General features: G+C 49.6%; 1 protein-coding gene across 1 annotated transcript in view; it reads left to right on the top strand.

Moving 5' to 3' along the window:
* LOC102258974 (peptidyl-prolyl cis-trans isomerase-like 1) overlaps positions 1–12323 on the top strand; it is an 18788-nt gene extending 6465 nt beyond the window's left edge. Inside the window, exons 2-3 of the mRNA XM_005861482.2 lie at positions 759–764; positions 10958–12323. Of these exons, the coding sequence (XP_005861544.2) occupies positions 759–764; positions 10958–11478 (527 nt within the window). The 3' untranslated portion in view covers positions 11479–12323. The remainder of the gene's footprint in view (positions 1–758; positions 765–10957) is intronic.
* The last annotated feature ends 2221 nt before the right edge of the window (positions 12324–14544 follow it).

The following is a 14544-nucleotide window of genomic DNA, read 5'->3' as shown; positions in this document are numbered from 1 at the left end:
ACAAACCCCTTCCCTCTGGTGATCACCACATTGTTGTCTGTCTGTGAGTTCTGTGGTTTTCTGTTTAAGCCTTTCACCTCAGCCCCTCTCTCCTCTGACAGCTGTCAGTCTTTCTCTGTAGCTCTGAGTCTGTCTCTGTTTTGCTTGTTTGTTTGCTTTGCTCATTAGATTCCACAGATGAGTGAGACCATGTGGCACTTGTCTTCCTCTGACTGGCTCACTTCCCCTGGCATCATGCTCTCCAGGCCCACACTCGGTTGAATTTTGTTTCTCAGCAGCCCCTCTGGGGGCAGGCTCTCCGGAATGGTGCGCAGGCACGCAGGGTGGTCCCTCTCCAGGGGGCACAGGGCGTGGCCTGGCTGAAGGCCTGGGGGACACTCAGAGCCACGCCCACTCCAGACACACACAGCTGCCTGCCACCCACCTACAGAGGCCGTGGCACACTTGGCGGGGGCAGTACTTTATCACAGACATCGACCCAGTGGCCGGCTCAGGCTTGCCCACTCTTAGTTTTAATATTGATTTGAATGCTCTGCAGACAGTGACACCCATTTCCTGCTCGTCACCCTCCACTCGGATAAGTCACCGGCCCGTCCTCCCCCAGGGTGGCCTTCCCAGCTAATCCCCCTGTTTGTCCTCTGAAAGGGAGCCGCTAACTAAGCATGAGGGTGGGATTCCTCCAGACACTAGAGGGCTTTGGAGGGTGAGGATGGAAAAGGAAGTGGGTGAGGAGAAGGGGGAGGGGAAGCAGAGAGCAGTGGGGAGAGCAGCCAAGCCCCTGCTGGGAAGCAAGCTGGGCGGCAACCAGGGAGGACAGGACGCAGTGGTTTCTGCAGACACTGGGCCTGCCATCCCCTTGCCCGTGCCATCTTCAGAAACACAGGCAACGCTCCAGGGCAGTGAGGAGCAGGGTGTGGGGACGCAGAGAGCAAAGGCCCCGGGCCCACGGGCCTGCCCACTGCGTTACAGGGCAGGTGACGGTGGCTGGCCCAGGCCCAGAACACGTGCTAAGAGGAGGAAAATGGGAGAGAGGAAGACAGGAACCGGAAAACAGAGACAGAAAGATGAACGGGAGAGGGAGGGCTGGAAGAGCGCTGGGGAGTGGTTGGTGTGGGGCGCAGAGCAAAGGGAAACTCGGAAGTTCCCGGACAGGAGGACAGGAGACCCTTCAGCCAGGATCTCACCCCAGGACGCAGCACGAGGCCCAACTGGGTGCATTCTCAGTGTGTTCTTGAATGTTTTAAAGAACATATATGAACAAAGGGACATAAATTAAACATTGGGGATGCTGTCCCTGGGCAGCCGGAGAAGAGGGGACAAAGGAGGATGAATTAGTATGAAACAAAGGGGTCTCGGTCCAGAGGCAGATGCCATCTGCTGGAGAGAGGGCGGGCGTGCGCAGTGCTTGCAGCAGTGGCGCAGGGTAAATCCTCAATGAGCATCAGCAACCCTGGGCCCGGGGTCCAGACAGAACGAGCGAGGGAGGAAAGAAAGAGGAGCAGAGGGAAAAGGAGGAAGAAGGGCTGGCTGGTGGGTGAGGGCAAGTGGCAAGGAAGGCTGGCTGGTGGGTGAGGGCAAGTGGCAAGGAAGGCTGGCTGGCTGCAGGGGCGCGGCTGAGAAAGAGCCTCACACTCCTGGTGTCCGATGAGGAGAAAGACCAGCCGCCTGCTGGCCGCCTCGCTGAGACCCTGACAGGGGGAGGCGGGCCGGGAAGACCTTTCATGCTGTTGACGTTTGCACCACGTGGAAATGTTGATGACTCAAATATAAAATCACTCGTTTCTTTAAAAGTTGGTCGGGTTAATCATTGCTAGGGAAGAGGACCTCCAAGCATATACATACCCCTTTACAAACACTTGGGGATCCTGTTTTATTTCCTGTGAAGAACAAGAGAGCCAGTGTTTGCCTTCTTCCAGCTCCAGAAGCAATTCACTGCGGGTCCACCCACCCCGCCGCACCCACCTCCCACCTCCCACCTCCGGGCTGCTGCCCGATGCCGCCAGCTGGCTGGGGGCGGCCCTGGGTGCTGCCCACCTATCAGCTCAGAGGTGATAGTTGTTTGAGGCCGGCTGCTCAGCTGTGTATGGTGCCATCCCCTCCCGTGGCCCAGCCATCTCCAGGGAATAAAAGTTTCATCAGGTGTGAAATGCAAAACAGCTCCAGCCAGAGCCTTTTTTTCCTTCATCCGAGAGGGAGGGTGAGAACGTTGTTTGCTCACTGGTTTTCCAAAGTGCAGAGGAAGCCATGAGGCCTCCGCCCCTCGCCCAGCACTGCAGTTCCCCACCTGGCACCCATCCCTCCCCACGCGTGACCTGACCACGCCCACAGCAGCTACAACCGTCCGGTGGTTTGCCTGCCTCTGGGAGTTCGGTTTGAGGAGTGTGTTCAGGGGAAGGGAGTGCCAGCACCCGATCTGAGGACTGAAGGTTGTTATTGGGGGAGGGGAGAACACAGGGGCTTCTGGAGCAAGCAGTCAGGCAGCACCTTGTCCTCCTGCCCTGCCTGTCTCCAGCGTCAAAGCCACTCAGCCGGGGCCAGCCTGACCTTGAGTCCCCAAGAAGACTCACTCCTCCTCCTCATGAGTATCCGCCCTGGGCCTGGCGTCTGTGTCAGCAAGGCCACCTGAGAGCCATCACTCACTGTGCACCCACCACAGGGTCCAGCCCAAACCTTGGCTGCAGGTTCCCAGGGGCTGACTCTGCCCTCCCTGCTCATTTCCCCTACACAGTCAGGTGCAGGGACACACCCTCTCTTGCCTCCTGGCCTTTGCACACGCTGGCCCCTCTCCCAAGAATATCCTTCCATGAGAGAAGATGGGTGCCGGGAGCCAGTTCCAGCATGTCATAATTGCAAGAGTTTCATCAAAAGGTTGATGGAACTTGGGGACTCAACAAGGGCTGAGTCACATATGTTATCCCCTGTTGGGAATGGCGGATGGAATTTCCCCAAACCTGAATAGGATACATTAAATTGATTGTTTGCTGCCAGACAGCTCAGGGCATCTTAATCTACATGTTATTGCCTCCTTCTGGCCAAACACCTGAACAGACGTAGGCAAATTCTTCCAATCTGACAATGGACTGTGTATATGGAACCCTACCCTTTAAAGTGTATATCTCCGCTTCGCCCCAGGACAATTTGTGTTAATAAAAAGCATGGGGTCCTGAAACGAGGAGATCTTAGTTTCTTAAGCTAGGTTCCTCTGACCCCCAAATGCCTTTCAAAATTATATTTCATCTCTGGACTCTTTATTAAGTTACACACAGCCTTTCTCCAGATTGCGGAACCATTCTTAATGTTGGAACAAGAACCCCAGCAATGGGTTAAATCAACTATGGTCCACTCTTACAACAGAATACCATGGAGCTACTAAATATAATGAGAAAGAAGAATACAGGTGCCATGGGAAAATGTTACCATGTGTTGAAAAAGCCCAGTTGTGAAATCCTACTGGCAGCTGATATTTATTGAGGACTAGTGGCCCAGTGCATGGATTCATGAACATTGAAAGGAAATTAATTAGAAGAAACATTTTAATATCACTATTTGCCCTTTCTCTATAATAGAAGTGTCAACCAAATTCATGATCAATGATGACAGATTGAAACACACGCGTGTGATTGATGCCAGCGAGAGCTTTCTATGTATCACGCATGCAAGAGTCAACTTAGCCTTTTATAGATATAGAATAAACTTGCTTAATAGACCTGCTTTCTGATTTAGCTAAACTTTTTCCAGGCCAGTGAAGCACCCCAACTTCTCTTTCAGGTAATTGTCAGCAGCACAGCAGTCAATATCAACACGAAGCAGATTATTACTATAGATCACCAGGGAGAACAAAGGGTGAAATATTTAACTGCAGCAGTGTTTGACTATATTCTGCGCAGTGAGAAAACCTGAAGTTATTTTCAAGGTCCACCATTTCTTCTTTTCAGTCAGGTCAAGCTTCTAACCTTTCTAAATCTCCATTTTCTGGCTAATGAAAAGAAAATAGGATTCCACCAAGTCTATCTACCTACTCCAGGACTTCTGTGAGGATCAAATGAGATGAGACCCAGGAAAATGCTTCACAGACATTTGGTTAAAGTGTAAAATGTTTGCACCTGGCTATATAGCAAGTCATGTTCCTGGACTGAAGAAACTCCAAGGAGGCTAGTTGCTAGGGAGAGGAAGCGGGGCGTTGCTACGTGAAGTCATTACCTGGATGGTCGGACACTTAGCATATTAGCCTTTTATAGAGAGAGATGGACTCTGTGCCCTGCTGTAAGCACTGCACATGTACTGACGACCTCTGGAAGGGAACTTGGTCACCTGCCACTTTGCAGGTGAGGAGCCTGAGGCTCAGAGAGGCTGCACGTGTCCAAGCTTCCACACCCAGGCAGAGGCAGTCTCGGGTTTGCATTCGTCTTTAGTGTCTGCACTCTTAACCCACACAGCATCGTATCAAACAGAAAGAGCTTGTGCAGAGTGACCTGGTTTTGTAAAAGCAAAACCAGAAAGTATCCCATGTAGAAAGGGGACGGGGTTGAAAGCTCATTTTGGTGTGTGCCCAAGTAGTGTGTCTGCAGGGGTGTCTCCGAGAAGGAGGTGGGTGAGGTGGTTCCAGGAAGCAGCCTGAGCTGGAGTAGTGGGGCACGTGCTTACTGAGGCCAGGCTGTGGCAGGGAGGATGAGGCAGGGAGCAGCAGAGTGGGAGCCGCTGTGCAGGGAGCCTGGTGCTGGTCCAGGCCTCAGAGTGTCCCTCGGTGGGTGGAGGTCACCAGACCTTTATGCCTCCTGCTCCACCCGTCGCTGGAGGAGGCCACCATGGAAAGGGTGTGCCATCAAGTGAGGTGGCTTTCTGCACACAAGACATGCAGAAGGGCCTGACAGCTGACGCCTGCTGCCAGCAGCACACCCAGCATCTGGGCACCAGCGCTTCCGACAAGGGGCAGGTGCAGTGCGGCACATCCCCCCACGGGGACTTGCACTCTTCCTCTCGTTCGCCTGTGTGCTCTATGGTGAATGCCTAGCCTGTGCTGCACGGGGAAAACTACTACACGGTGCTTGGCTGTAGTAAAAGAAAGTCATAAAGTAGTGGCTCTGGCTATTAGGAGAGCACTTTCCTCCCATAGAAAATACGCTCATGTCCTCTGTCCTTCGATGGCTACCTTAGCCTGTGGTTTTCACCCTCATCATGACCTCATGCCAGCACTGTGACTGCTGCTGCTCCAGCTGCCACACCCGAGAGAGGATGGGAGGGAGAGCAAAGAGCAGCCTCCCAGCAGGGTCAGCCCATTTAAAGATTTTTCCCCAGAAACCCCTCCTGATGACATCTGGCCACACACCACTGGCCACTCTTGTCTGCAGAGGAGCCTGGAAAATGTGTTCCTATGATTGCCCTTGCGATGGGTCATGGCCGTGAGGAAGGGGTGTGATGGCTGCTGAGTGAGCCACGAGCAGCCTCTGCCACGATGGTTGACTCGGTTTGGGTCCTGACACAGGATGTGCTTATTTATTGATCCCAGGAAATGCCAGTAGGGGCCTGGGAATGAAAGAGGGGGACGATGGCCAATGGAGGGTGAACTGTTAATTGAGTCACTACTGTGGGCAGCAGGAGCTGAGTGCCATTGGGGAAATTCTGAGGACCCAGGAAAACACTTGCCTGGATGGCCTGCCAAGGCACAGGGCCACTGGAACATTCACACAGGCCCCCGTCGGCTCAGGGGGACATGTTGGGGGTCCGGCATTCATTCCCTAGCCCTTCAAGCCAACACAGCGGAGATAAACTGGGCCTCGACTTTTTTTTAAGTGTCGGCAGTTGGAAGTCCAGCCAACCTGATCACATCGAGCGTTCCCATCTCCCAAACGGTGTAGGGCAATGGCAACCTATCCCCAGACCCGGGACGTAAATCCTAATTAGTCTTAACCAACCAGAATGTGTCATAGCGCTGGCAACCCACCCTGTAGAAACTCAGCCCTGATTGTTCCAGGTCAGGACGTGTGTGGATCACCCTGTTAGAAAAGTGGCCTTTAAAACACACAGGGTCTGACAGCAGATACCTAAACTCAAACCTCAGCCTGACTCTTACTTCCTAGGGGACCCTGATTGTCAACACGGTGCCAGAGGCCATTCCCCCGGTTTGCACATGTAAAGGGCTTGGCACGAAGCCCGACACACTGAAAACTCAGTAAGTAGTTGATATGATTATGACAATCATAGTCCCTGAGAAAGGCGGAACCAGAGCCTCCTTCGCCCCATGTCCAGGCTGCTCAAAACATAGGGCCCTGCACCAACATTCAGTGAGTGAGCCCTCTCCCTCCTCCTCACCTCTCACTCCTCCTGCAAGAGGCAGAGCAGTGGTACCTGAGAGTCTGTGATCCATCAGATCCATTGGCCCAGTGCCCCCTCTGGCATCTGCAACTCCCTCCCCGCCCTTTCCCTCTCCCTGTCCTCTTCCCCATCTCTCCTTTCCCTGCTCCCCTCTTCCTCCTCCTCCTTCTCTGTTCCTCCCTCCTCATCCCCAGCTGTCCCCATAAGGGGGTCTCGAGTTCTGGACCGCAGGAGGGGAATAAGGAAAGCTGATTAGGGCTACACGACCACGCTGTGCTCTTCTATTGCATTAGCCAGCAACGGGCTTACATAACATTTTTATCTCTGTCTCACTCCTGTGTCCACTAACTTTTCAACTGGTCTGAAATCATAGAGCAAAGGAGCAACCATCTGCCTACCCCACCCTCCTCAGCCCACAGGTACTTCCCTGGTGCCTCTTGCCCACTTGGCAGTTTCCCATTGAGGCCAGTTACTCAACCTGATTAGCATGGCAACTGCGCCTATGCAGGGATTTCACGGCTGTCAAGGTTTCCTTTCACAGGCACAATCTTATAACACGTCATCTGTACTTGTACTGTGTGCTCACCACCCCAAGTCAAGTCTCCTGTCACCATTTATCCCCCGCTACCCTCTCCTACCTCCCCCACCTCCCTTTCCCTCTGGTAATTAACATACTATTGTCTGTCTAAGGGTTTTGTTTTTTCTTAATCCCTTCACCTTTGTCACCCCACCTCCTGGCCCCCTCCCTCTGACAGCTGTCAGTCTGCTCTCTGTGAGTCTGTTACTATTTTGTTTGTTAGTTTATTTTGTTCATTAAATTCCACATATGAGTGAGGTCATATGGTATTTCCCTAATGCCTCTGCAATAAATTCAATAAAAATAAATTTAAAAAAATATTTCCTTTCCAAAACATCCTACATGTGCTTGAATTGTGACTCTTTCCCCATCAATTCTTAATCAAGTGGGTTTGTGTGTGCAAAATCAACAGAGAAGAGCCATCATAGACTCCCCTGAAGGAGTCTCAGACTCAGCCCATTAAGTATTTTAAAGAAGCCTTCCAAGGCACATCATACATGTTTATAAACAACCCAGCACTCGGCCATCTCCTGTACCACAGCAGCTGCATCCATGGAAGGCAGGCTATGTGCCAAAAGTTCTGAGTGGCACTTTCCATGCATTCCTGATCGCATCTAGTCCTCACAACAACCCCATTTTCAGATGAGAAGACTGAGGGTCCCGAGAAGTGACCAAAGGCAGTGCCAGCAGTTACAAACCTCAGTCTCTTGCCTCCAAAGTTCTGTCCTCTTTTCACCACACCAGGGTGGCTCTTGGCAACCCTCCCATGTATGTGAGAAGACATTAAGCAAAACCTCAGCACTGAGTGGCCTGTTTTGATGCTTAAAGTCGTAGACTAATTCCTAGGTTCAAATCCTGGCACTCGTCTGTGGGTTGTGTGATCCCCCTTTCTGGTAAACGTCTCCCTTCCAGTGTGTGTGGGACCTGTGACCTGCTTCTAATCAGTAGAGCATGACAAAAGTGACAGATGTCACTCTCATGAATAGGTTACAAAAGACTGCGACTCCTGTTTTGCGAGAACTGTGACTCCTGTTTTGCGAGAAGACTCTCTGTTACCTTCCCAGTTTGCATAAGACCAGCTGCCAAGATGGAGAGGCCCACGCGTCCACAGACAAGAGGCACTGAGCCCTCAGTCCACCCGCCACGAGGAATTCAAACCTACCAACTGCTGTGCAAATCTGAAAGCAAATCCTTCCCCTTGGACCTTGAGAGGCAAAACCCCTGTGGCAACGTGATTGCAGCCTTGGAGAGACCCTATGCCCCAGGACGCAGCTGGGCCCCACCTGGATTCCTGACCCACTGACACTGTGAGATAGAAAATGTGTGCTCTTCTGCGTTTCTAAGTGCCGGGGGTTTTGTCCAGCATCTAGAATGGTTCGGTGAAGCAGGGGGTCCCTCGGGGGTGAGGACGACGGAGCCCCAACACGCTAGGGCATCTGCATGCACGACTCTGGAGACCAGGTTCAGTGACACAGATCCGTTTTATTGTGGAACTACAGGGGTATATATAGCATGAGGGAACCAATCAGAGGGAGACACATTGCTACAGGTGACCAATGGCTGAAAGGCTGGGGTACTGTGCACATGGCTCTAGGAGTTCGTTCAGGCGGGTGTTGCTACTTCCTGGTGTGCCGAGGAAGCATGTCATGGTGGAGTGTGCTCACACCATTGCATCAGCCGCAGCGCTGAGACATACTTCCAGAGCTCTACGTACAGTTCAGGAATCTGGAGAAGGGCTGAGGTAAATTATTAAAGAGTCTAGAGACGAAACATAATTTTGGAAGGCATTTTGAGGAGCCAGAGGAGACTAAAGAAACCAAGTCCTCCTGTCTCTCTGGACCCAGGGCTTCTTATTTACACAAATTGCCCTGAAGCAGATATACACATCAAAGGTGAGTTTGGTATACAGTAGGCATTGTTAGATTGGGGGAACTGCCTTGGGCTGTTCAGGTGTTTGGCCAGCAGGAAGCAATAACATGTAGATTGAAATGCCCTCAGCTGTCTGGCAGCAAGCAATCATGTATGCAAATCTTTAGGTGCAACATGTGATTCAGCCCTGCTGAATACCCAAGTTCCATCAACCTTTTGATGAAACTTCTAGCATTTATGACATGCTGGAATTAGCTTCGGCAGCTAAGTTTTGTGGTTGTTTATTAAGCAACAATAGGTGACTAAGACACCATTCAATCATTGACTCATTCAAATCTGCACTGACCCACTGTGAGATGCCAGACACAGTGCAGGACTGAGGTACAGAATAAATGAAGGCATAGTCTGTCGCTCAGGTGGCTCCGCCTACTGCAAGGTCAGACATGCATATTCATGAGAGCAGATACAGAGCCCACAAGAAACAGGCCCAATCCATGCTAGAGGACACAGGGTCCATGAGCATGGCAACATCCTTTGTCAAAATGTAAATCCTAAGTGTGTTTACGAATATTCATTTTTAGGTCTGCCCAACCCCTCTGTAAGCAGAGCAACCGGCTGGCACCACCTCCTCCGTAGGGGAGAGAGAGGCCACCCACCTCCTCAGCAGCTCAATGCTCAGTCTGCCCCAGCCCTTCAGTGAGCAGAGCTACCTGCCTGCCCGCCATAGAGGTGAGAGGGGTACGCAGTCCCCTGCACTATTGGAGCAGCGCCATGCCTGACCCCACTCCCCCAACAACAGAGCACCTGGCCTATCCCACCACCCTGCCACTGGCCAAGCCTGGACACAGGGACCTGCCACCCCAAACCAGGATGCCCAACTAGGTGCCCCTGGACGACTAGCCCCACCACCTTGACGTGGTGCACCCAGGCCTGCCAACATGGCCCAACTCCCTTGGATGAACAGTCCTTCATTGTGACACACTGTGCCTTATCCGGCGGCCCTGGTCAAATGGCCTGGCCACTGACACTGCCCGGTAGACATGGCCTGATGCCCACCCTCTGACACACGGACCTTCCACAGAGACCGATGTGCCTAACTGAGTGCCACCAGGAGATTGGATGCATTGCTGTGACCCGGTGTGACCAGTCATCTCTGAATGCAAGGACCAGCTGCTGGGAACTAACCCTCATCATCTGGCTCTCCAGACTGCGAGACTGCGAGACTGCTACAACAGGAAGACAAAGGGACAACCTCCAGGTGAGAGAAAAGGAGGAATCACCAGAAAAGGAACTCAGTGAAATGGAGGCAAGTAATTTGTCAGATAAGAAATTCCAAGTAATGGTTATAGGCTTGTCAGACATCGGAGTGAGAATTACAAGCAACTTAATGAGAATTATAAGCAGCTGAATGAGAAATACAGCAACATGAATAAGAATGAAGAGGAAATGAAGAATGACATAGCTGTAATAAAGAACACCCTGGAAGGATTCCACAGTAGACTAGAAGAAGCTGAGGATCAAATCAGCTAATTAGAAGACAAAGTAGGAAAAAAAACACCCAATCAGATCAGCAATTGGGAAAAAAGTTAAAAAAAACAAGAGGAGAACTTAAGGGAGCCTGGGGACAACATGACATGAAACAATGTCTGCATCATATGTGTGCTAGAAGGAGAAGAAGCTGAGCAAGGAGTGGAGAACCTGTTTGAAGAAATAATGACAGAAAACTTCCCCAACCTGGTGAAGAAAAAAGTCACACAAGTCCAGGAAACACAGAGTCCAATCAAAATGAACCCAAAGAGACCGACACAAAGACGCATCATAATTAAAATGGCAAACATAAAAGACAAAGAAAGGATCTTAAAGGCTACAAGAGAGAGACAGAAAGTCACCTACAAGAAAACTCCCATTAGACTATCAACTGATTTCTCAATAGAAACATTTCAGGCCTGAAGGGAGTTGCATGAACGATACAAAGTAATGAAAAGTGAGGGAATAAATCCAAGAATACTCTATCCAGCAAGGCGATAAATTGAAGGTGAAATTGGGAGTTTCTCAGACAAAAGAAAGGCTAAAGGAGTTGATTACCACCTAAGAATGCTAAAGGGACTGCTGTAAGAAGAAAAAATAAAAAGAGAGGGAGGAACACAGGCATAAAGAATTAAAAATGACAACAAATAAGTATCTATCAATAATAACCTTAAGATTCCGCCGGCTCCGCTATGGCGGCCATCCCCCCCGACTCCTGGCAGCCGCCCAACGTCTACTTGGAGACCAGCATGGGGACCATCGTGCTGGAGCTGTACTGGAAGCATGCTCCAAAGACCTGCAAGAACTTTGCTGAGTTGGCTCGTCGAGGTTACTACAATGGCACCAAATTCCACAGAATCATCAAAGACTTCATGGTCCAGGGAGGTGACCCAACAGGGACAGGTCGAGGTGGTGCGTCTATCTATGGCAAGCAGTTTGAAGATGAACTTCATCCAGACTTGAAATTCACGGGGGCTGGAATTCTTGCAATGGCCAATGCAGGGCCAGACACCAACGGCAGCCAGTTCTTTGTGACCCTAGCTCCCACCCAGTGGCTTGATGGCAAACACACCATTTTTGGCCGCGTGTGCCAGGGTATAGGAATGGTGAATCGAGTAGGAATGGTGGAAACAAACTCCCAGGACCGCCCTGTGGACGATGTGAAGATCATCAAGGCATACCCTTCTGGGTAGCCTTGCTGCTCGCCAGGTCTTCTGAAATGGCCCAGCGAACCGGGGTCCGGGTGACCTAAATGACACACCTCTGAACTCATTTTGGCCTTGTGAATCACGGAGCCAAGGAGGCCTGGGAGCTTGGGTGAGTTAGAGGTGGAAGTGTATTTTAATAGGATGCTTCTTGTCGCTTCTCCCTGAGCCTCGGTTGACAGGGCATTTCCAGAACTGCCCATGCATGATCACACAGGCTACTGCTCACTGCAGACGACCCACACGGCGTCTTCTGTGCATCTGTCTGATACCCTTGGAACAACATGAGGCCAGCTCTGCCATTTCAGGGTCCAACCAAACTTCTTTCTGCGAAGATTTATATTCTGGCCTACACTGCAGTCTTCGGTGGCTGACGGCCACAGAATTCAAACCAAGCAGTGCCTGTCAGCCCTCTGCACTCTGCACACCCTTTTCAGTCTCCTACATTTGTTCTTCCTGGGAATGTCTGCGTCGCTATATATATTTCCCCCTCAAAAGCAGAACATCAACACTGCTGTTCCTGACACTTAGACATCCCACGCAAAGCCACACTGGATGTTTGCCAAATGAGAAATGCATCCAACAATCAAGTGTCTAAGAAGGTGTCAAGTGGGGAATGCTAATGTGTAATAATCAAGAAATGAATTTACTAAAAGGAAGCAGAAGCGTTGACCATTTTTTTTCCAGGAAGGAGTAGAAATCTGTAGTGAGCCTAAGAAAAGACTGAATTCTTCTCATAAAGGAGAAGTGCCAGTGCCTTTTTTAAAAAAAACCTAAGACTTTAGAGAAACCGAGATTTTATATGTTAAGGGCCATTTTTTGTTTGTTTGTTTTTTAATCCTTCTGTATTTTTTAAGGGGATTATGAGAGAAAGGAAGTTAATACCTGTGTGATACATAGAAACTTCCTAAATAAAATGCCATTGATGTTTGAAAAAAAAATAATAATAATAATAACCTTAAATTTAAATGGATTAAATACTCCAATCAAAAGACAGGGTAGCTGAATGGATAAGAAAACATGATATCCTATATAGTAAAACCCTAATATGCAAATGGTGGAAAGACCAGTTGCTATGATGTCCACTGACCACCAGGGGGCAGATGCTTAATGCAGGAGCTGCCGCCTGGTGGTCAGTGAGCTCCCACAGGGGGAGTGCCACTCAGCCAGAAGCCGGGCTCACGACTGGCGAGTGCAGCAGTGGTGGTGGGAACCTCTCCTGCCTCCCTGGCAGCGTGAAGGACCCCTTGGGGGATGTCTGCTGAGGGGTCCCAGACTGCTAGAAGTCACAGGTCGGGCTGAGGGACACCACCACCCTCCCCCCCCCCATGTACAAGAGACCCTCTTCTGAACAAAAGAGTCACACAGATTGAAAGTGAAGCAATGGAAAATTTTTTTTCCATCCAAATAGAAATGAAAAAAAAAAAAAAGCTGGGGTAGGAATACTCATATCTGACAAAATAAGCTTCAAAATGAAGGTCATAACAAAAGACAATGAAAGTCATTTCATAATACTAAAGGGATTGATCCAACAAGGGGATATAACCCTGGTAAACATATACATGCTCAATATAGGAGCACCTAAGTACATAAAAATTTTTCGGGAGGATGTAAAGGGAGAAATCAACAGCAATACAATCAAAGTAGGGGATTTTAACACCTCACTGACATCACTGGATAGATTTTCTAGACAAAAAATCAACAGGGAAACAGCAATCCTAAAAGACACACTAGATCAAATGGAATTAATAGTCACTTACAGAACATTTCACCCCAAAGATACAGAATATATATTCTTCTCAAGTGCACATGAGACATTCTCAAAGAAAGACCACATCGTAGGCCACAAAACAAATCTCTACAAATTCAAGAGCATTGAAATTATATCAAGCATCTTCTTGGATCATCATGGCATGAAACTAGAGATCAACTACAATAAAAACACTTCAAAACACATTGAGGCTACATAGCATGTTATTAAACAGTGAATGAGTCACCAATGAAATAAGGATGAAATAAAAATCTTCATGAAAATGAACACATAACAACCCAAAGCCTATGGGACACAGCAAAAGCAGTCCTGAGAGTCCCTAGCACTACACTGCAGGCATACCTCAAGGAATAAGAAAAAATAGCTAAGAAGCTATCTAACCCTACAACTTAAAGATCTAGAAATATAACAACAAGAAAAGCCGAGAGTAAGTAGGAGGAAATAAATAATAAAAATCAGAGCAGAAATAAATGGCATAGAAACTAAAAAAAAAAAACTACAAAAGATTCATCAAACCTAGAGCCGGCTCTTTGAAAAGATAAGCAAGATTGATGCACCTTTAGCCAGACTCATCAAGAAACAAAGAAAGAGGATCCAAGTAAATAAAATCAGAAATGAAAAAGGTGAACTAGCAACTGACACCACAGAAATATAAAGGATTGTAGACAAATACTATGAGTAACAAGCTAAACAAGGTGGATGAAATGCACAAATTTGTAGTAAAATTCAACTTTCCAAAATTGAATCAGGAAGAAGCAGAAGAAGATGGCGGCATAGGTAAATACCGGAGACTGCTGCCGCAAACAACCACTTCAAAAATACAACTAAAAGACGGAACGGACATCACCCAGAACCACAGGAAGGCTGGCTGAGGAGAGACTCTTCAACTAGAAGGAAAAATAACAGCACACCGAGGCTCAGAGGAGGCGCAGTGTGGAAAATACTCAGGTGCGGAGGTGCGCGCGCAAAGGGGGCTGGTGGCTGAGAGCGCGGTTGTCGTTTTCGGTCAGGGGGGAGTCTCAGACTCTGAGCTCCAGATCCGGGTGAGTCTCTAGGGACTCAGACTCAAACGGGAGAACCGTGATTGTCTGGCATCAGTTGGAACGTGAGGGCAGCTTTCTCTCCGAGGTTTGCAGCGGTTCCTGGGGTTCTGAGAAGCAGAGCCTCTGGGAACGGGACTGAGAGCAGCCATAACTGCTCCCTCCGCCCGCCCTGCCCTGTTGATCCCGCCCCGCCCAAGCCCTGCGCAGAGCCATTTGCCGGATCGCCTCAGGCAAAGGCTA

This window comes from Myotis brandtii, unplaced genomic scaffold, assembly GCF_000412655.1.
Source record: "Myotis brandtii unplaced genomic scaffold, ASM41265v1 scaffold152, whole genome shotgun sequence".
NCBI lineage: Eukaryota > Metazoa > Chordata > Mammalia > Chiroptera > Vespertilionidae > Myotis > Myotis brandtii.
Note: the sequence above shows the minus strand (reverse complement) of the source record. Positions and strands in the feature narration are given on the sequence as shown.